At 36.4% G+C, this 24,000-nt stretch overlaps 1 protein-coding gene across 2 annotated transcripts in view; it reads right to left on the bottom strand.

The window, feature by feature from the left end:
* AGFG1 (ArfGAP with FG repeats 1) overlaps positions 1–24,000 on the bottom strand; it is a 99,430-nt gene that overhangs the window by 67,273 nt on the left and 8,157 nt on the right. For both annotated transcript variants that reach the window (XM_027875942.1, XM_027875943.1), the window contains exon 2: positions 9,037–9,130. In XM_027875942.1, coding sequence (XP_027731743.1) covers positions 9,037–9,130 — 94 coding nt within the window. The remainder of the gene's footprint in view (positions 1–9,036; positions 9,131–24,000) is intronic.

The raw sequence follows: 24,000 nt of genomic DNA, 5'->3' as shown, positions 1-24,000 counted from the left end.
AGGAAACGAGATATGCACAAACATAAAAACAAAGATCAGAAGCAGAATTTGAGAAAGTATATGTCTATATATGCGTATATATGTATATGTATATATCTACAGCTATAGAGAAATATATCCGCACTCAATTGTAGGGGGGAAGGAAAAAAAACAAAGTTAAAAAAGTGTACAGCAGAGAACAAAAGAAAACTTACAAGGAAGCAAAGAAAAATAGCTCTTGACACAACATGTAGTATTTATCATACAGGCTTTCTTGAAATGAAAATTTATTGTTACATATTTTGAATCCTCTCCTATGTTCTGCTACGCATGTACATGCTCTTTTTTTTCTTTTCTTACTTTGTAATTAAGTTCCAATATTTAAGTTTATAATATTTTTTTTTCTTTATTTGTGTTGTGGTGTTTGAATTTAAAATAAAATTCAATTTAAAAAAAGAAAAGAAACCACAGATCCAGTCCCTATCTCTATCTCTTGAAAATATTTGCTTTAGTTTTTTTTTTAATTCAATTAATCCAGTTCCTGAGACATTAATGCATTTTGATTTTGTTGACTTCAGATCTAATTTGCTCGTATAGATAATAATGTTCTTTGTTGGTTGGGATAATGAGGTCAAAATATATGCTTAATTTGCTAAGTAAGAATCTGTTTTCTCTCTCTAAACTGTGTGCCCCCCCAGCAGCTAGATGGTGCGGTGGATAGAGCACTGGCCCTGGATTCAGGAGTACCTGAGTTCAAATTCGGCCGCAGACACATAACATTTACTTGCTGTGACCCTGGGCATGTCACTTAACACCCTTGCCTAACCAAAAAAAAAAAAAAAGATTCTCAAGTTTTCTGGTTTTTGGAAAAGTCATATGCATTATCAAAAGCTAAAGAAAATGGCAAAAAAAAAAAAAGAGAGAGAGAGAGAACAGGTCTTGATATATAAAACTGAGTCCTTAAAAATGATGACTAAACCCATGAAAGCTGATGAAGTCATCAAATGAGCTAGTGTAGAGAAGGAAGGGGGGCCCAGGACAAAGCCTTGAAGTACATACAGTTAGAGAATAGTATACAGATGATGACCTAGCACAAAAGATGGAGGAGAACCAAGAGAAAACATTGCCCTCAAAAACTTCTGCAGTGCAAAGAGCATTGGGACTCTGAGGTCTGAGGATCTGGGTTCAAATCCTGCCTCTGATGCTTATTTGTTACCTGTGTGATGAGGCAAGTGAGGCCCAACTGCTTTTTAAGATGAGAGGGTTGAATTTAGGCTGCCTCTGTGGTCCCTTCCAGCTCTTTATCTAAGACTTCATAGTCCCATGATAATCAACAAAAATGAAAACAAAAAGAATGCTGATATGGGAAACTGCCCTATAGGTGAAGTTTTCTGGGGCTGAAGGGCTAAGTGCTGGCACTAGAGCCTATCACATGGGGGAGACGAGACAAGTCAGACTTCTCCTGAACCCCTGGGTCACAAGGATTATGAGCATTTCAGCACAGAGATTTAAAGATTCAGGGGGTGGGTGCCTGCCACCATCATGGTTTCTCCCTTGCCTTTGATACAGTGAGAAGAATCTAGTTTCAAGTCCTATCTGTGCCACTTACTGTGCCATTGTAACCCTGGACAAGTCTCTTTATTTCTCTGGATCTTAATAGTTGCCGCAACTGTAAAATGAGGGAACTGAACTAGATGATCTTCAATGTTCTTTCTGGCTCTAAATTTATGTTCCTATGGTTACCCACTCAATCTGTATGTATGGCTTTTATAGGAATATGGGAATTACCATATTAGCTTGAGTCTATGGTCCATTTCACCCCAGCATTCTGTAAACAACCTTCTAAAATCAACCTTTTAAAAACAGAAGTTCTTAACCTTTTCTGTGTCACGGACCCCTTTTTGGCAGTCTGGAGAAACCTATGGACCTTTTCTCAGAATGATGTTTATAAATTCCTAAAATACATAGGAAATAAAAATAAAACCAATTATATTCAAATCCAGTTATCAAAATAAATATTTTTCAAATGTTTCCAGACCCCAGATTAAGAACCTCTATTTTACAGGTTACCTTCTCTTGGCAGATTTTAAACTTTGAATACATTTAGAGTTTCTGTCAGTATTATCTTTTAAGTTAAGATGTTAGACAAATTCATTACCCACTGCATAAGGGTAGTACCTTCTCTTCATTTGTTTTAAACTTAGTGTACTAAATGTTCACAGGTACATCATCCTAAATTGAAGGATTTGATCAAAGTCCAAGCCTAGTTTAATCAGGTCCTCTTTAATTTCAACTTTTATCTTTATAGACAAAAGACTCACCTTAGTCTATTCTCATAAATATTAGTTTCTTTGATAAATTTTATTGCCTTTTTCTATACTTTTCTGCCATTATCCTAGGCAAGTACAGCAGATTCTCTGGTCTTGTGTCCCGAAAAGTAGCATTCTGAAGCACAAAATATTAAAGGAATTACAAGGAATACTTTAGGATTAGAGATGTCTAAGTAAGAAGGCAGTACATGGAAGGAATTGAGGATAATATAGCTTGCCAAGCTACTGACAGGTAGTATGTTTACCTTTAGAATGTTCTTTCCATTCTTTCCTCTCGGGACTTAGATATTTGAGTGTGGAGGGGTGGGGGGCTAAAAGGGGAAGGAAGTTAAATAATTATCAAAGCTTCATTTCATTGTTCTAGGGTATATAGCCTGGTAAAGAGAAAACTAAAATGTTCTGTTCTTTAAAGTATTACTTCTTATAGAAAGGCCCTGCTTATTTCAATAACACTCATGGGTATGATTTGGTTTTTTGGTCCAGACTTGTGTAAGAAAATTCCCACTGCCAGAACACTACTCCCTCTTACCTTGCAGACCCTACCTAGTGGCCTCAAAGAGAACAAAGCATACTCCATTTCATCCTATAATAGTTCTCTGTAACAGCTGCCTAATGCAAGAACCAAGTTATGGCAAAAATAAGTCTTAGAGAATCATACCATTATGCTTCTGGCTATGAAATCTGAGAATAAGTTCTTAAAGTTCACAATAGTTGGAGTTAATGCTTCAAGACAGGAAAAAAAAAATCAGAAAAGTATATAAGAAAAACACTTCTTGACCTTCTCAAAATTAGGACAGGTAAGAGAATTACTAGAGTTGAAGAAATTCATTAAATGACATACAAATATCCTATCTTTTCCAAATGTTAAGTTTAACTTCAATGAATACACACCACATTGCCTCTGAAAATCTTATACTATCAATTTCTCATCCCAATATAATTAAATTCACTGCTAGTTATTATATGAAATGAATGTTCCCCTCCCCCCCAAGTAGAGCAAACAGAAAGAGCTGACTGGAACAAAGCAAAAACAAAACAAAACAAAAAATCTCATCACTGGCTAGTCATGGCTGAAAAATAAAGTAAACCACAGGATTTTTCAGTCAGATTTGTCTAAGCGATCAACTGAACCCTTTAGTAAGGAGTGAGGGGAAAAAGGGAACTGTGAAAATAGTAATTCTTCCTAGGAGAAACATTTTACTGGAGCAATATAATACACTGAATTCAAGACTGACAAGTTAATCCCAATAATTTTGGGGGGGAAAAATAAGGCGGGGGGAGGGGGGGGGGGGGGGGGGAGAATGACTACAAAAAACTGAACTATATGAGTATGATGGATTGTTACTGTACTATAAGAAATAATAAATACTAAAGACTTCTAAGAAGAAGGGGAAGATTTATATAATATAAAATATTCTAAATAGAACCAAGTTTTCTTCCTTTAACTATAATGCAGACCAAGTTTACTACCAAAAGGAAACCTTATCCTGTAAGATGAATCAGATTTGGTACTCACTCCTCACCAGTACCCTCTTCCCCTCCGATTAGAGGTGGTATGAGGAACTCCAAAGTCTCCATTTAAAGAGGGTGCTCAGACCAGCCATCTCATTTTCCACCCCAGCTTTCATTCCTTTGAACTTCTCCACTGTCCAGTACCTTCCTCACCCCATTCACTTCCACCTCTTTCCAGTTTTGTGTATTATCTTCCCCCATTCAATTACAGACAATCTTTCTTTTTCATATTTGTATTCCCAGTTCTTAATAGTGTCTGGCACAGAGTAGGTACTTAATGAATATTAATAAGAAAATATACCTCCCTCCCTCTATTAGGGAGTATAAGGGTAAGGAGACTGGATATGCAATGCTTTATATAATTCCATGACTGACAATACTGATTCATTTTATTTTGCTGAAACGCTCCCTTACTCCAACTCCCCTTTCATTTTTATTCTGTTACATGGAAATAGATTATCTCCCAATGTAAAAGAAGAGGGATATCTGAAGAAACTTTAACGCCAAAAACCTCAATATCCATGATTTCTCCCTCTTTCCCTCATTTCTTCTTTTCTGCCATCCTTAATCAGTTCCATCATTCTTCCTTTGTAATCTTACCAATCATCAATTCTTTTCCATTCCTCAAATTACTAACCCAATCAAAGCCCTCTCTAATTTATGCCTGATTGCAATAGCCTTTATTGGCCCCCAAACTGTCTACCAGTCCTTAATCTCTAGGTCTTTCCAATTTATCTTGAAAGAATGCTATCAGATGCATCTTCCTAAAATATAACTTTCATCATTTAGCTCCCCAGCTAGAAAAACTTTTCTAGTTCTATAATCTAGTTCCAACATGCTATCCCACTGATCCCTTCAGTTATCCAGCTAAAATGATTGCTTTAATCCTCACTGAATGATTTCAAATGCCCAATTCCCCCTAGAATGTCTTCTCTTCTGTTCTCCACCTATTCAAATCTTATCCATCTTTCAAAATCCAGTCTAAACTCAACTTCTGAGAAGCCTTCCTTGAACATTCTAATCCTGCTTAAGGATCAACTATGAGCAAATTAATATGATAGAGGTTTGAGATACAAAGGCAAAAAAATTCCTACCCTCAAGAAGCTTACATTCTAATGAGGAAAAGGGGACTACAACATTTAAATAGTTAAGTAAATTGAATGTAATTTGAAATAGGAGATGTTATAAATAGTGAGATAGGGAAGGCTCCATTGGAGGTGACAGGAACTGAATCTTGAAAGAAGATAAGGATTCTAAGAAATAAAAGAGGAAGAAGTGCATTCCAAGCATGGGAGAATAGTTATTACAAAATCATGAAGAAACAGAATTTATACCAAGTACTTGCAACTTAACATACAGTCTTATACTGTTATTGAACTTTACATGTTAAGTTTTAAATCTTGTCTCCCCAATGAGATGGTAAACTCTTTGTAGGATAGGCCCCTATATATTCCACAAGACAATACAGTGTCATAGATACAGTAAGTTGTTAGTATTTGCTGAATGGAGAGGCATGCATACACATATTCTGAGTAATCAGATATGAGAAGTAACAAGGGACCATGGGAAAAAAATCCTGGCTACAATCAAGTTTTAGTCCCAAATCTACCAGTAAATTAGTTTGTCATTTAAAATATACCTATTTTCTCATCTATAAAGTTTTGTGAACTAGGTAATCACTAAGATAACTTGCCAATTCTAAATAAAGGATGCAAAGAAACACACTAAAAGAGATTTTGAACAGGCAATCATAGGGTAAATAAGTGTGTGTGTATTCTATTTCCTAAATACATAAAAATACCTTTGTCTCAAAATCCTTTTCCTTATTTATGAATAAAGTCAACAGTCAACAAGTATAACTTGAATATCTTGAATCTTATAAACCACAGGTAAATATGTCTGTTGCCTATACAAGTTACAAATTTAGTTGATCTAATTATAAGTTTATTTCTCTCTATACACCATATTTGCCTACATATTACTATTTCATTCAACATCTGTCCAAGTTAGGTATTTAAATCCAAAAATCTGTTTTTTTCCCAAGGTCACTAATTCTATGATACTTACCAAAGACAATTATTTTTAGCTCTTCCATTAACAATGGGAAGTAAATTGAAAACATATCAAGGAGAACTTTCTTACCTCTTCATCCTCAAATATATAATATCAATAATTGGAAATGTGAATCTCCAAAGTTCATCAAAACAGGTTTTCCAGAAAAGAAAACAGATTGTGCGAATCACCATCACATCTCTTTGTTCCTCAGAGCTTCTAGACTAATCATTACAGAAAAATTTCTTGTCACAAGAGTATATTTAAATTAGTGCAAACCTATCACCATTGCTCTAAAAATATCTCCAAAAACATGCCCTCCCTACTGATACTAAATCAGTAATATCATCTTCACACCAAAGGACAGAATAGATTCTCAAAATGAGTTCCAATACAACAATGCAGACATTTCTTCTATAAAACAAGCATGAGTCTTAAAAAAAAAAAAATACAATTGAACACACATTCATTCAATACCTCATAGAATTCAAAAAAAATGAAATGAGCTGACATTATAATGGAGTAAAGAAGTACATATTCAAAATAACAGTTAGGGGCAGGTAGGTGGTACAGTGGATAGAGCCCTGGAGTCAAGAAGACCTGAGTTCAAATCCAGCCTCAGACACATAACATTCACTAGCTGTGTGACTCTGGGCAAGTCACTTAACCCCAACTGCCTCACACAAAATAAATAAATGAATGACAGTTATATGACAATATGCAAACACCTTCACTGTCCACCTCCTCCCTCTCTCTCTCATACACACACACACACACACACACACACACACACACACACACACACATATCCATATATAAAGTTTTTCACTACAAAGTAGCAGTTTGGGAGGCAGAACCCTATCTGTTGCAGGAATTAGGAGAATCAAGAAAGGCTTCATGCAGCAGGTACATCTTACAGGGATAGAGAGTCTCCATGAGGCAGAGGTAACAGATTAAGTTCACTACTCTAGGCATAATAACAAAAGACTAGTTGCCACGAATGAGGAACCACGAGAAGAGCAGTAATAGACCAAAGCGGTAAGGTATTCAAGAATATAGGCCAGTACAGAATTGAAATTGCTAACTACCTGGTTAAGTTGAAGAAGGAAGAAAATGAAGTCAGCTATTATTCCTATTTTACAGATGAGGAAACTGAGACAGAGAGAGAAGTTAAGTAATTTATGCAAGGTCACAAAGCTTGTCCGTATCTGAAGCAGGATTTGATCTTAGGTGTTCCTAACTCTTAAGTCCAGGACTCTAACCACTACCACCTAGCTGCTGAATTTATATTCAACTTTGAGAATGCAACACTAAATAAAAAGCCAAAACCCCAAAGTCATGAACATTAAAGCAATGATTAGTATAAGAAAATTGTCCTAGGGGCAGCTAGCTGGCACAGTGGATAGAACACCGGCCCTGCAGTCAGGAGGACCCGAGTTCAAATGCGACCTCAGACCAAACACATGACACTTACTAGCTGTGTGACCTTGGGCAAGTCACTTAACCCCAAATGCCTAAAAAAAAAAATTGTCCTGAATTCAACAGGTATGGAGAATAAATAACAAGCAGTAACAATATGATATATGGAAATGTGGCAACAAAGATCAGAAACACTTAAGAACACACTAAAGCAAATCGATGCAGCATGATTGTGTAAAGAACAAAACAGGCTGGATCTAGGAGAGGTGAGGCTGACTATGAAGAAAAATGGCAAATAATGCCAGGCTCCACATGTGCCAGCTGAAAATCAAAGGCACAGTCTTGAATTGTAAAAAGTATGAAAAACAAATTATTTTGCTTCTTGAAGTCTTTATCATATACACCAACCATGATCACCTCCATCAGTGAATAACTGAATACATTATGTAAAGGCTTACACCAATTGAAACTGAAGTGCTTTGTTTTCATCCAGACCTATGATTCATCATTCATGGAGAAGTCCCACAGGATTGCAATTTAGAGTTACCTAGGGTACACTCTGGATTTAAGTGATATATGTCCATGATCACAGTAGTACCAAATAAGAATGTATATAAAGTATTCTTCAAATCCTGAAGCATTATAGAAGTACTGTTATCAAAGCTTTACATAAAGGCCTATTATTATCATATAACACCAGTAGGACTTAAAAAAGGTCTTCCTAACTCCAAAGCTAAGCCATCAATCTATTATGCCACACTGCCTCTTTCCTTGCTTTATTAATTACATTAAAATAAAAATTTCACATCCCAAACCAGGTAAGTGAAAATGACTTTTCGAGACAGGAGTTGGTTCTTGTTTGGATATTCAGAAGCAATGACTACAAACAAAAGGAAGGTCAGGCATCCCTACAGATGGTTTCACCATCAACATGACTACTGCCTGTCAAGAACTGTCATAGTGCCACAAGTGCAAGAAGACAGGAGCTTTGGGAAAGGTGGTTAACAGTGAGTGAAAAAGAAGAGAATAAGGGGCAGCTAGGCGGTGCAGTGGATTGAGCACCAGTCTTGGATTCAGGAGGACCTGAGTTCAAATCTGGCCTCAGACACATAACACTTACTAGCTGTGTGACCCTGGGCAAGTCACTTAACCCCAATGCCTAACCAAAAAAACAAACAGACAAGAAAAAAAAGAAGAAGAGAATACTCCACCAAAACTTTGGTCCAGTTCCCCCATGGTCTAACCTGTTGGTTTATAATCATCAATCTCATTCTCACTTTCCAGAGTTGTTTCTAATAAAGTCATTAACAATAAAATCAAATTCAACATGTTTTAAGAAAACACTCAACATAGAGTTGAGAGAAATTTTCAAAGAGATTCATGTACTAATTGCACCCATAGCTTTAAAAATTTATTATAAGAATATACCAAGCTTCCTCTCTTCTTATTTTAAGCTTTTAAAACAAAGAAGACAACCACTCTAAAAGAAAAATATCTCTTCAAAAGTCTTTTTAGGAATTAAAACTGAAAATACCAAATGTAACATATGCATATTTATCAATGTTTTAGGTATAGTGTTCATATATAAGATCTCAGATATTCTGATTTATACTTATGTACTTTCTAATAAATTTTAAAATCATTTTAAATAAAAAAACTCAGAGAAAGTGATATTTACCAACTATCTTATTTAGACCAAATAACAGTTGCCAACAAAACAACTAACAATTTTAAAAGCACTTACCTCATTTCCATGTTTTTGGAGAAATTCAATTTCCTGTTGTGTGAATGTCGTCATAGAGATGGATTTCACCCTATGTGGTGGATTTAAACCTCGCCTAAAAAATAAAATATGTTTAAACATTTTTTTTAAACACACACATTGCCTACTATGTGCAAGATATGATATAGCTGGCATAGTATGGCGAAATGCCATGTATTTCTAATATCCATAAACTTAAACATCACAACGTTTTAAGTATCTTAGTATTTATGCTTAAATTAGTACAATTTTTTTATTCCAACATCACTTTAAATGACATAATTCTCACAATCTCTATGCAAGGGCAAGTTTAGGGAATGAGTATCATGAATCTAAATCTGAATGACTTTTAGAAATCTGTGACAGAAACTTTACTCAAAATACTACTAATTGTATTTTAATAATAAATAATGATAATGATAATGATGATGATAAACAGCTAACATTTATATAGAGCTTAATATGTGCCATTACTTTACAATTATCATCTCATTTGATCCTTACAACCACCATGGGACGTAAATGCTATTATTATTCCCATTTTACAGATGAAGGAATCGAGAGGCTAAGTAAGTGACTTGTCCAGGGTTACACATCTAGTAAGTGTCTGAGCCTGTTCCAAATTCCAGGCCCAGCCCACTATACTACACTAATGCTACACTTCACTGCTTTTTAAAGTAAAAAATAATAATATGAAGGCTATATTTTACAAAAGCAACATGGAACATTAGTCACTTTAAATATTCTGGTATCTTTCTAAAGCCTCATATAAGATGTTAGGCATGTAGCTTTGAGATTTTAACAAGTGGCTCCTACTTTTTATATAAGGGCTTTAAGAACTTAAAAGAAAGTAAGAGATAATTTGTACTAATTTCTACATTCTATAAAAATTAACAAAAAAAAAATTACCAAGAAAAACAAGACCTACTAAAATGTCTGAAAGCCATGAAATCTTAAATAAGAATATTTATTATATAAGATGGTCTTCAAAAGTACTTCATATCAGGATCAAGTATACTATACATCAAAAATTAAAGCTATCTACCTAGTAATAATATCAACAATTTATGAAAATCTCATCCAAAACAATATTAAAGGAATCTACACTGCCTACAAAAATAAAAGCTGTCAAAAAGAACACTGAAATAATCTATGCAAAATTTATCTCTGAAATGACTTCAAAATTACATCCTGGCAAATTCCAGGTTCTGGAGTAGATTCTTAACATTCAAGTGGGTATACGTTAAAGTCAGCTCTCAATGATCCACACTAATGAAGGGTGGTGGTGGCACTGATTTATCCAAAATAGTGAAGGTTACACAAAGCAGATTTGCACAAATGAATATGGCTGTTTCTCTCAAGAGAGCATATAAAACCCCAGAAATTCAAAATGGGGAAGCCATAATTAACACTAGCAAATTATTTGGAAAGCTATTCAAACTTCCAACTTTGTCCCAATGCATCACTCATCCCCTCCCCCATGGCTAAACCTGCCCTTCCCCCAACATTTTATGGAAGGGAAAGACAATAAGACTTAAAGCTCAAACACTGCCTCATACAAGAAAACTAAGGTGAAGTGACCCAGCCATGGACACATATCAGGAGTAATGACAGACCCACAATTCAGTCCGTCCCTCTGATTCCAAGTCTGCTGTAGGTACCACGTTCCCAGTTCTTTGTCCAAGCACTCTTTAATGTGGCTGGCTAGGAACTTGTGAGGTAAGAAAGGTCTTGCTTTTATTTCCTAGTGGCTGGAAAAAGGAGATGAGCAGATCCTTAGAAAGAGTCCAGAAGGATTTCCTAAGGAAGGCTCAGAGAAAACTGAAATCATTTGAAAAAAGTGAGCCATACTGGGAGAGAAGGGAATCTGAAGACCTGCTGGTGACTGTCTCCTCCTCACAAATGCCTGAAGGGAGACAGAATCTTTTTTAATTGGTTAATAAATTAATAAATTGTTTATCTCTAAAGTCCCTCCTCATTTTATCTCGTTGAGCCCAGTCGGATTCAGAGATAGCCCTGTTACAATTCGGTTTCCAAAGCACTTTCACATAGATTCTCTCATCTGTGCCCCCACAGTACCTATATGAATTGGTAGAGTATCTTGTTACAGGATAAAAGCAAGACCCAAATAAGTAATTTATGTAAAGTCACAGAGTTAATTTATGTAATCCAAAATTTTGGGTGCAATCTTAAATTAGATCCTGGCTTGAGCTTGGCAGTCCAAATATCTCCTCTCAACTCATAAAACTGAGCCACTTAGTAACAAGGTTTTAGTGGCATTTACAGAAATAAAGGCATTCCCAACTCTGAGAGACTATATCCGTAAAATATGAGTCATGAATTAAAATGATCTCTAAGGGCCCCTTCTAGCTCAAAAAAATTATAATTTATATAAAATAGAACATGCTTCATTATCAAACAACTTAATCTATTAAATGGGAATATATAATACTGGAAGGTTTAATTATACTAACGAACTAACAGAATTCAGAATAAAAAAATAGCATGGTCTAAATAATACTTTAGTAGTGATTCTGGCAGTACTTGTGAATTTTTAAATGATCTAAGCTTAATGATTAAGGTTTTAGAAAGATCTAAAATTCAGCTAAGGTAACAAATCTTAGACCTTTCCAAAATTCACAGCTGGAAGTAGACAAGTTTGATGAAATCTCACAGTTTGCATAAAGATGAAGAACAAAGCAAGCTTTCCTTACTCCCAAAGAGCCTAGCAGCTTTGGCCTCTTATCATCAGCTTGAGGGGTAGAAAACATTATAATACTTATAAGCATTGCAGATCTCCAAACTTCAGCAATAAGTTTCAAGACACCAAAATTTTCATGCTCTCACTTTCTACTATACCATACTGAACAAAAATTATATTACATAGCTAAAAATGACCATCAGACAGCGCTCACCCACTCCCCAATCCTTTGACCTCCCACTACTCCCAATGAAAAAAAAACAGTAAGCCTAGCTACCACCATGAAAGTGATCAGAACTCTAATCCCCCCATATTTCTACTCTCCTTCCTCACATACTGATATCAGTACAAAATAGGGGAAAAGATCAATAAACAACAACATTAGGGATATGGTACTAATAGAGAATCAAACTCTTGCTCCACTAGTCTCATATAATTCAGGAAGAAAAGACCATCCGCTGGCTGTTTCTTGCAGCTGCTCCAAAGTCCAGAAGTAAGTTTTTTTAAATCTCTTTTTTATGAAGGCAAGTTTTTATAATATCGTACAAGCAGGGGTGTGGTGAAACTTGCTTGAAATGAGCCAACTATTAAATTTTTCAGTGAGCACATTTACACAATAGAAATCAGCAAGTGCTATAAATCAAAGCTTGATTTATTGTTTATTGTCTATTAAATTGATGGAGAAAATGTTAATCATGCAGTTTAAACTTAAAAATGTTCCCTATATATTTTTCCAGAGTGCTGACTGTTAAACATTTACCAGCACACCACTGCATACAAGTGTCTTATGGGACAACATAACAGAATCAGTGTCTTATTTTTTTCATTGTCAAGACATCTCTATACAGAAAACTGCAATAAAATAAACTATATCTACAGACTACACATGCATTTCCCAAAGTATAAACTACTTGTGTTGGGAAAGCTCATTTAACTGGAACTCAGAATGAATTTTCCCATAGAAATAGTATTAATACACAACAGCCATTATAGCTAAACCTATGGTAATAATAATAATCATACTAACCTGAGTCTTAAGAACAGGAGCTTGGAAATTAAAGAATGAGGAACAAGAGAAATAAATGTCTTTTGCTTTCCAAAATACAGAATGGGTAGGTCTATCTCCTATTTATCTCCCCTCCTATCTGAGCTCTCAGTTGCCAAACACTGTCCTCAACATTACTACCCACCCTAGGCCTGCCCAATAACCTGAAGTACTCCATGCTCCAAAATAACCTACCTCTTCTCCTCTTGATTAAAATTCTCATCCCTGGCTGCAAGTGAACTCAGCTAAAACATTAGGGGAAAATAAGTACCAATGTCTTAACAATGTTTTTTTTAAAAGATTTCCCATTAGCCCAAAAAAACCTTGGTAAAATTTCCGGCAGGAAAATAGAGTGGGAAAAAATTCAGAAATACAAAGAAAGGGAGGAGGAAAAATGGCAGGGGTACCACTACATAAGCAAGAGCTAGTTTACCTGACTGCCCCAAGGTCAGGACCCACAAACTCAAACAGCTTCTTTATTTCTTCAACTTAGAATTCAGAGTCTCTTAAGTAGTTGGGGTTTTTTTTTCCACAATGGCTCCCACAGTAACCAGCCATTGTCTTCCTCCTCTCTCTAAGATAGGATTGGGAGTGAAGGGTGGCCAATCTCTTATAAACCACATTTGAGTGGAATTTATAAGTCAGAGGCTGCCCAGACTATTCTTTTTAAAATGCTGAAGGAAAAATCCCATAAATAATTCCTTACTTCAATATTTCAGGTATCCATGATTACATCAACATAAGTACTCCCCCTTCCACCAAAGCATATCAAAACCTCCATACCTTAATAAAGCACTTCCTTCCATCCTTGGAACTGAAAAAAATAAAATCATCTTGTGACCAACCTTCAGAATATAGCTAAGTTAGTCCTCAGTTAACAGCCTGGCTGGCTAACACTTGGGCCTAAGTAAAATCTGTAAAAGCACTGTTCTTTCGGAACAGAAGGACATCTCTCCATGCCAGGACCAAAACTTGAATTAAATTGTAAACATAGAGGGAGTTAAGTTTTCACAGTTAACCTTCCATGTATGAATACTGACATTACAAATAAAATGTCTCTCAATTGTTAAAAGTCACCAATTCTTATTTATTTATTTATTTTTAGTAAGGCAATCGGGGTTAAGTGACTTGCCCAGGGTCACACAGCTAGTATGGTCAAATGTTTGATCTGAGGCCGTATTTGAACTCAGGTGCCCTTGACTTCAGGGCCCGTGCTCTATCCACTGCGCCACCTAGCTGCCCCTCAAGAATTCTTCAAAAAAAATATTTTAGGTTCTCATTTCAATCTGAGAATCTTAGGAATCTTCAGATTTTTTTTCCTTAAACCACCTTAAGAATCATCCAATCCCTTTATTTCATAGATGAGGCAACAAGTCCAGAGTTGTTATCCTCAATCCACAAAAGGAGTAGGGAGCAGAGCACTGAAAAAATGTTTCCTCACAACTCCGTCCCCTTTCCCCTCTAGAAAGGTGTATCCTCCCATCCATACATCAAAATCATTCCAAATTCCCTGAAAAACAATAGAAATAAACTCTTCAGTGACTCCTGGATCATAAGTATTAGATAAATCATAAAACCAGGAGATGAATGCTAAGCAAAGATGTCTGTTCTTGACAGTGATGGAGATGAACCCCAGAGTCTAAGCTGAAGGATAATTTGCTGTGGTTGGTTTGGTCATCCAGATGCTCCTGTCTCTGGATGGCATTGTGCTCACTGCATCAAGGCCTGAACACTGCAGAGTCTCCCAGAAATGATAGTCAAAAGAGTTTGGCCTCACCATCTTCACAGGAAACACCAACTGGATGAAGAGTATCTACTACCTAGATTTAAGACATGCATTTGGATGGACAACATACATAACTTGTCCATCAGTGGGTGTACCCACATGTGTACATACACACACACACACACACACACACACACACACACACACACAATACGGAGGTGAAAGTTGGGCCTTGGAATTGAATAGGAAAAAGGAAAGTAGTTGAATGATCAGTGGAAAACTGAAAAGCTCCTTCAATGATGTCCAATTTTTAATACCAACATTCTCAGGGTGTTGCTGTGTAACAGTGACCCATAGAATACAATAGTCTTCAAAGAATTAAAATAGGTTATCACAGAAGGAAAGGCTTATGGTGAGTATAAGACTGTAACCATGTAACCACATAACCAATGAGGAATTTCAAAGAAAAAAGTAAAAGATGTCATGAAAATGTATGACAGGAAGAGATGAGTGGTACAGGGCAAAGGATGACAGGTACAAAGGTACCCTGAAGATGTCAGCAGAAATTGAGGAAAGCCGGTGACACTTTAGGTGGACCCCTGAATCACAGGAGAAAACCTATAAATTCATGAGATCACACCTCCTTTGAATATTGGAGAATATTCCCTTAAATCACAGTTCTCTGGTCTTGGTTTCCAGCACCTGTCCTATCTACCCTCACAGAGTCTTTATGAACATAAAACGGCATATGGTACATTTACTTTTAACTTTGACAAAGTTTAAAAGTACTATACAAACACAAAGTATCATTGGTATTACTTCAGTAGAGTATCTTGGGAGACATTGTTTTATTCAGGGAATATCAAAAAGGATTACTTGAAGGTCTCCAGTAAACGGGAAGCTACTATCTCCCACAGCAGCTCATTTCACTTTTGGATAGGTCTGTTATTTTTTTCCTTAAATCAATCTTAAATTTGTTTCTTTGCACCTCCCACCCACTACTTCTAATTCTATCCTCAAGGGCCAAGCAGACATCCAATTCCTCTTCTAAATACAGTCCTTAAAATTTGTGAAGACAGTCATCATGCTGTGTGTGTCTGTGTGTCTCATATATACACTTACTGCCTTCTCCAGAGTAAATATTCCCAGTTCCTTCAAACAAATTTCATATGACAAGAACCCAAAGCTCTTCATTATACTATCCTGGTTGTTGTCTTCTAGATGCTTTTCAGCTATCATGGCCTTGTAAAATGTGTCACCCACAACTGACCACAATTCTGCTATATCTACACTATTTAGCCTTCACAGTTCCTAAGGTCACAAATGGCAGATACTAAGAATGCAAACATTTTTCACTGTTTCTATAAAACAAATGTCCTTAATGGTCCAAATAAAGTAATTATCTTTTTAATTTTTTATATAAACTCTTTTTAAACTCTTATTTTTATTAATATCATATTTATTTTCTTTTAAAAAAAAAGGATTTGTTGTACCAAAATTTAATTTAAATGAACTTATTTATGAGAGATTTTGATTTGTAATACAAAACTAGTTATTTCACCCTAGGTAATTACGTGCAAGTGCAAGTGCAACTGGCCTGAGTCACAGGCACAAAGATTTCTTCCTTTCTTTCGGGCGAGGCAATCAGGGTTAAGTGACTTGCCCAGGGTCACACAGCTAGTTAAGTGTCAAGTGTCTGAGTCTGAATGTGAACCCAAGCCCTCCTGAACCCAGGGCCGGTGCTCTATCCATTGTGCCACCTACCTGCCCCTAGCATGAAGATTTCTTGAAGGCATGCATTTTGTGGGCTAATCTAACATCACTGTTCAACTCCCCTAACACTCTCAACCACTGGCTATCAATATAGTTATAACCAGAAATTCTTACCTTACAGAGATACGCAGTTTAATGAGTTTCATGACGTTATCTAGTAAAAGCATAACACCTTTCAAAAGGAAGTGTTCCAACTATGAGGAACACATTTAATACCACACATAGCCTTTAACATTAAACAAAGACTAAAGAAGATAAACTCAAATCCTAGGTAAATGTGGCAGTTTTCCCAGTAGGTGTGAGAATAGAACACTGTCATTACCAACCAGATTAATTTTTCTGTACTAAATTTCAACAGATGCCAATTTTAAAGTCTTTTCCTCTTGTACCTTTTTCTAAAAGTCAGGCAAAAACAGCTTTGTCCAGTGCATTACATGCCTCAGGCCCTCAAGTATGGTCTTTTAAAATTTAAATACCTATGTTAAACTAATTTGGCTCTTCAGAAATAAATACAGTATTGTTTCCATAGCTTTCAGTGCCTCAAGAAAACAACCTCAAAATCAATGGGTCAAGATTATTCATTCCCTTTCAGTAAGATCAGTAAAAATCTCCTCCTTAGATTCAAAAGTTAAAACTATCATCTTCTCCCATTCAGGAGTAAGTGAATGTTAAGAAAAGGTAGCTTTTATTGCCACTATTCCCAATCTTAGCACACTGATATAGAAAGGGTCATTTATGCTTAGAAATGAAATTAACTGCAAATCTACAAGGAATTCCTTTACTTACATGGGATTTACCAATAAACATGAATTCTTCACCTCTTCCCAATCACTACATTACCCTCTTTTTTCCCTTTTAATAAAGTACACCAATTTTTTCCAAGTCAGCCAAATCAGAACAAACTCCCTTTAGAGTCCTCATCCTTCTTAAGAGTCTGTGATTTGTTAAAAACTTTATCCCAAGTGTCAAAATTATTTAAAAGATTGCTAACAGGGCAGACAGGTGGCACAGTGGATAGAGTGCTAGGACTGAAGAACTCAGAAAAGACCCAAGTTAAAATCTGGCCTCAGCTACTTGCTTACTTTATTAACATTGCAACCCTGCATAAGCCACTTAGCCTCTGTTTGCCTTCATTTCCTTAACTGGAAAATGGGGATAATAACCCTACTTCCCAAGGGTGCTGGGAAGATCAAAAGAAATAGTATTTTTAAAGCTCTTAGCACTGAATCTGGCAAATATTTAGTAAGCACTTAATAAATAAATACTAGCTTCTTTCCCCTTTCTGCACCCCTCCCCTATACTACAACAGAATCTATATTAGCTACTTGTTCCCAATGTGCATTTTTCCATGTAGAAAATGAGACAGTGAGGGGTATGATATAACATGATTATAAAATTTATTGAAATAAAAATGCCAAAGACTCCAACAATTACACAATTAAATATTCTTTAACCTTCATTATTTTATACCACCTTTCCATTTGTGTTAACATCTACCACAACATTTGGTAATAGCAACCCAAAGACTCTTCTCAACTAATACTTATTATTAGATCAGAAATTCCTCCTTGGTAATTACAGTAAACAATAAGGAATGCATATTCCTGGAAGTACATAACATTTCCACCCTCCCCCTCCCCCCCCTTTTCTTTTTGCTAGGCCCAGTTTTGCCATCATATGCAGTAAGTGTTTGTAAAGCATTTTTAACGGGATTACATTAGTCACAATTATCAAGTGAAAACTGCTGGGCAAGAAAACCACTTTTTTGAAAGTTACAAATATTTAAGCAACACCCTAAATTCTAGATCCCAACGTACATATTATAAATACTGAGTAAAAATGCTGACAATTACTTTTGCTCAGTAACATCAGCAATTACATTTTTACAAACAGTAATTTTAAAGAATATCTGCTGATTAATTTGTTCTAAAAACTTTCAAAGTTTTCTACCAATAGAATGAAAAAAATAAAATACTGAGCCATAAGACACATGGAAACCCCTAAGAGCTTCCATGTAAGCTACCACCATTCAGGTACAACTATAGAACCAATGTGATTCATTCCACATGATTGGTAGTAGTCTACCCTTTAAAGTATTTCTAAAACAGCCTTATAAATAGCCTTTTTCCCCAATAAAATAACAATTTGTGCTAAGTAAAACAAAAAGCCTATTCCATTTATTATTTCATCAATCACTTATGTCCTATGAAGGAATAAGTTGGTCAAAAAAACTTTACTAAATAGTTAAAGTATATGGTTATTTTACACTGATATAGTATCTAACTTAACAAATATTGAAGTTAATTCAATATTCCAGTTTAAACTAAACCTAGATATTTAATACATACTTTTGTGAATGTGAGGAGTCCCTCCTTAATACAGGTTTCTATACTACCTCCCTTACGACTTAGTATATGATCTTTTAGAGTTAATGTAAAATATACATCACCCTCTAGCCAACCTGGCAGTGAGCCTCTCAAAAAATTACACTAGGCTAGTCTTGTGGCAAGAGACATACGTTCCATCACTTCTTTCGGGATTCAAAGGCTTTAATCTGTACTCAAAAGTATAATCTGCCAGAATTTGCACTCTTCTGGAATAACCTTTAAGAACTCTGGGTTACCTCTATGCCACGATGAGGCATCAGAGGAGGACTTTAATGGAAGATTCAACACCAATGTTAAATATAAATATGTTGCATATATAAATTATACACTTGAAATCTAGAGTAGATCGCAGAGTCCTTTAATAAGCAATCAAAATAGTAGTCTTTTAAAGTGTAAAAGAAGATGCTAAGATACTGCATGTATTAGGAAGGCAAAATTGAGGTTTAAAAATAGCAGGTAAAAAAATCTGAATAAGCACAACTAAAAAGCGTAACACTGACACTTTCCAAAACTGGCGTAACTACACTTCTCACAAATAGCAGAAGATATTAAACCCACAAGGGTTAATAATGTTTACTGTGTTACATCAACATTCTAAGAAAACTATAAATGTTTTTTTAATTTTCTTTCTTTCTATAGTATGTATCCCAAAGGCAGGTCTTGAAGTTCTCCAACCACTATCCCCAGGCTGCATCTTTCTACAATTATGCAAAAATAAACTACATTTCCAAATTAAAAGTATATTAACATTTATATGGAGCTTTAAGGTTTGCTAAGTGCTTGACATTAGTTCATTTGATCTATATCTTACATAAAACTTCTATAAAAGCTTTATTTTCCATTTCCAAAAAATGCTCAAATAATGGTTTCCCCTCCCCATCAATGTATACTTTTGTTAACTCAGAATCATAAAATATGAGTTTTGATGGGGACCTTAAATTCCTTCTAAGATAGGGGTTCTTTACCTGGCAGTTGTGTGTGAGAACTTAGATGGTTAAAAAAAAAATTATGCTTTATTTTCACTAATCTCTAACTGAAATTTACATTTCCTTCATTTAAAAAAATATCATTCTGAGAACAGGTCTACAAGCTACACCAGACTGCCAAAGGGGTCCATGACATACAAAAGGCTAAGAATCCCTGTTCTAAGATATCTTATTCAATGGTCTGACACAATGAATTTCACATAGTAGGCTTAATAAATACTCTTTCACTGAATGATCAATAGGTCAGTCAATCAGTCAATAAGTATTTGGTAAGCACTTACAATGTGACAAACACTGTGTGGAAGACTTGGGAATACAAATATTAAGGAGAAAAACAGTTCTTGCTATCAAAGAGCTTATAATCGAATGTAGAAAGGCAACACATACAAGAAAGCTGAAAAAGAGAGGAGTGTGTGCCTGTGTGCGTGTGTGTGTGTGGGGGGGGGGTGCCAGGAACAAGGGTATCCAGGGAGAGGCACCCTAGGGGAAGTCCTGAGCAGTCCAGAGATAAATGAGACACTGAAGGCCTGGGAGTCCTTAAATGGGGGTTCTAGGAAGAGCCATTCAGAGTGAGAGGACAGGCTTTTTCTGTGTGTGTGTTTTACGGGTGAAAGGGGGGCACGGGACTTGCACATTAAAACGTTACTTCAATATATTTGTGAACTAAACAACATGAATAACTCCTGCCAATCTAAGATCTATATAAGCAATAAGTGTATTGAATTTAAACTGAATTGAACCCATCAAAGTCTTATTCTGTTCAACTACTGCCCATGTCTTCTCAAAAATCCTCTACGAGGGTTCTCCCAGAAACATGTTGGAGGTGTTCCTCAATGAAACACTCTGGGACAGTACTAATTATTAAGTGTTTCTTTATGGAAAGCCTGTATCTGCTTTTATGCAAGTTCTACCTAAAGCTTCCTAGTTCTGGCCTCTGGGGACAACCAGAACAAGGCAAATCCCTCTTTCATAATCCAATACTTCAAAAACTTAAAGACTGCTCTCATGTCAACATGTTTCTCTTCTCCAAGCTAAATATGCCCAGTTCCTTTAATCAATCCTAGAAAGCATGATGTTTAGGAACTTTATTACCTTGTTTGTCCTCTTCTGGATACCCCTTCAGTTTATCACTGTCCCACCTAAAATATGATACCAACAAAACAATATTCCAGATGTGGTCTGACCTGGCGGCAGAGTATATACAACAGGACTATCAACCTCCCTAGTTCTAGAGAGCATGTCATTGTCCATACCGTCAAAAACCTCACTGGCTACCCTGGCTGTCATAAAACACTACTGACTGAGTCTTCACTGTACTAAAACCCACAACTTTTTTTAAACGCAAAGATAAGACTTCACACTTATTTCAATTAAATTTATTATTTCCTTTTATTAGATACCCAATCATCAAACTATCTCTGAAGCCTGTTTGTTATCAACAAGTTTGCTATTCTTCCCAGCAATGTGTTCATTACAAATCTGATATACTAATTGTTTTTAATCTAAGTTATTGATAAAAAAAAAATTAAGCTACACAAAGCTAGAAATAAATCCCTGGGGCACTAGAGACTTCTTTCCAAGGTGACACTGAACCATTTGGGTATAGCAATTCTACCGGTTTGCAATCTATCTAATTGTATTATCAACCCCCCTTCATCTTTTCCAGAAAACAGCATGAGACACTTTTTAAAAATATTTTGCTAAAATCCAGGATAAACTGCATTTACTTTGAAATAACATTCTACTTTTGGTTGGACATGTGATAATCATGGTGGGGTAGGGCAGGAGATGGGGGATGCCTTCTACTTAAGTACAATCTGTATATAAATAGTTTAGAAAGTTTCCTGGGAGGCTGAAAGTTTCAGTGACTTGCCCATCATCACTAAATACAGGCAGGATATGAACCAAGGTCTTCCTGATTACAAGGCACCTGGGTCCTCTAACCACAGCAATACTGTCTCTTAGTCTAGTAAGTAAACTTACTAGTAAGTAAAAAGAGGTTAGTTAGTTTAGTTTAACCTCTTCTTGAAGATATAATTCTAGCTCTTTGATCACTGTTTACTTATCTAGATGTTCACTAACCATAAGGTGACCTGGGTTTTAATCCTATTTCTAATACTTACTAGCTTTGTGACCATAGATGAATCTCTTCACAACTTTGAAACTTGGTATCCTCATCTATGAAATTTGCATATTGCTCCCTACACCAATGACCTCACAGACTTATTGTGAGGAAAGCTCTTAGCTATTTCAGTAAATTTTTAGTTACCTTTGTATCCTTCACAGCCCCTAACACTGTGCTTTACATACAACTTTTCAAAAATTATCTGTTAACATGTATATTTGTTGCAAGAGTTCTGTTTTTCTTTGGGGGGAGTTTTGTGAAAGTGAGAAAAAAAATGCTCAATATCTGAAAATAATTTTTAAAAAATATTTGTTCAACTCAAAATCTTATGGAAGTGAATGTCGAAAACTAAAAATTAATTTTAAAATATTCGTTCAACTAATTGTTAAATGGTGTTTCAGTATGAAACATGAGAGGTCTCTCCAAAGTTACTAAGCAAATCTAATGGAAAATTCTCCATCCTCATACCTTTTAATCTCTGTATCTGATATTGACCACCCTCTCTTCCTAGATATTCCTTCCCCTCTGGATTTTCCAGACACTGCTTCCTCCTAATTGTCTTCCTATATGCCTGACTGCTCCTCAGTATCATTTGCTAATTAATCATCTATGCCACACTAACTGTGGCAGTATCCAAAGCTCTGTCCTAGGCCTTCTTCTCTTTTCTCTCTATACCCTCTCAGTAACTTTATCAGCTCCCTTGAGTTCAGTTACCATCTCTATGTGAGTGACTCCAAAATCTAAACATCAGCCCTAGTCTATCCTGACTAGCAATCTCATCACCAAATGCCTATTGGATATTTCACACTGGACAATCCAAAGACATTTCAAATTCTTTCTCCTGAAATGCACTCCTCTTCCAAATTTCCCTACTACTACTCAGGAATATCCTCCTAGTCACCCAGGCTCATGTAACATCAGTGTGATCCTCAATTCTTCAGTCTCACTCATCTCAACTTCTATCTCCTCCATCTCTTGGAATATGTCCCCTCCTTTCCACTTACATCCACCACTGTAACTCAGGCACTAATCACTCTCTCTCCCGAACTTCTATAATAGCCATCTTAACGGGTCTAGGTGCCTCAAGTCTCTCCCCATTCCAATTCATACTCCACAGAGTCATCAAAGCCCCCTACTCAAAAAACTCCGATGACCCCTCTCACCTCCAGGAGTAAATAAATAGAAGCTCTTCTGTCTGACGGCTCCGTTTCTTCACAAAGTGAGCCCTTCCTACCTTTCCAGTCCTTCTGTACATCGAGGCACACTGGTCTACTTGGGGCTCCTCAAAGACAACTCCACGCCTTTGTGACATGGCTGTCCTCCACTCCCACTCAACCCCACCTCCTGGAATCCCTAGTTCCCATATCATCTTCTGCCTAAGGCTTTTCATGATCCCACCTAATGTCAGTTCCTTGAAGGTAAAAAGTGCTTGACTTTGTATCCCTAAGACCCACCTCCCGGTCCCCCAGGGCAGCAACCAAGGTGTGTCCTCCAGGAGTCACTTTCTCTCACCTTCCACATCTGAACGGCTGCCAAGTCCTACCGACTTCCCTTCCTAATATTTCTTGAATATGCCTCCTTCTCTCCTCTGATACTGCCACCACGGTAATAGAGGCCCTCCGCACATCATGCCTGGGTTATTACTGTTATTTATTATTTTTGAGTTATTTTGTGTCTGCTTCAAGGTTCTTCCCACTCCAATCTATCATCCATCAGCTGCCAAATCGATCTTCCTTAAGGACAAGTCCAACCACATTACCCATCTACTCCACAAACTCCAGTAACTCGCTACTGCCTCCAAGATCAAATATAAAGCTTCTGTTTGGCTTTAAGAGCCCTTCATAATCTGAACCCTTCCTATTTTACTCCTCCCCTACACAAACCATCACTCTGTAATCCAGTGACACTGTCTGTCTTGCTGTTTCTAGGTCAAAACACTCCAACTCCGGCTATTTTCACTGGTTGTCTCCCATGCCTAGAATTCTCTCCTTATCCCCATCTCCTGGCTTCCGTCAACTCTCAGCTAAAATCCCTCCTTCTACAAGAAACCTTTCTTCTTCCTCCTAATGACCAGGCCTTCCCTTTGTTGACTACCTTCAGTTTATTCTGTATACATCTTGTTTGTACATCTCCAAGTTATCCTGCATATATGTTTGCTTAGATAGCCTTTTTCAAGCTGTTTCCCCAACTAGATCTTGGCCTC

The sequence above is a fragment of the Vombatus ursinus genome, unplaced genomic scaffold (genome assembly GCF_900497805.2).
Source record: "Vombatus ursinus unplaced genomic scaffold, bare-nosed wombat genome assembly UNPS02014810.1, whole genome shotgun sequence".
Classification (NCBI taxonomy): Eukaryota; Metazoa; Chordata; class Mammalia; order Diprotodontia; family Vombatidae; genus Vombatus; species Vombatus ursinus.
The sequence above is the reverse complement of the archived record's forward strand: the minus strand, read 5'-3'. Positions and strand labels throughout refer to the sequence as shown.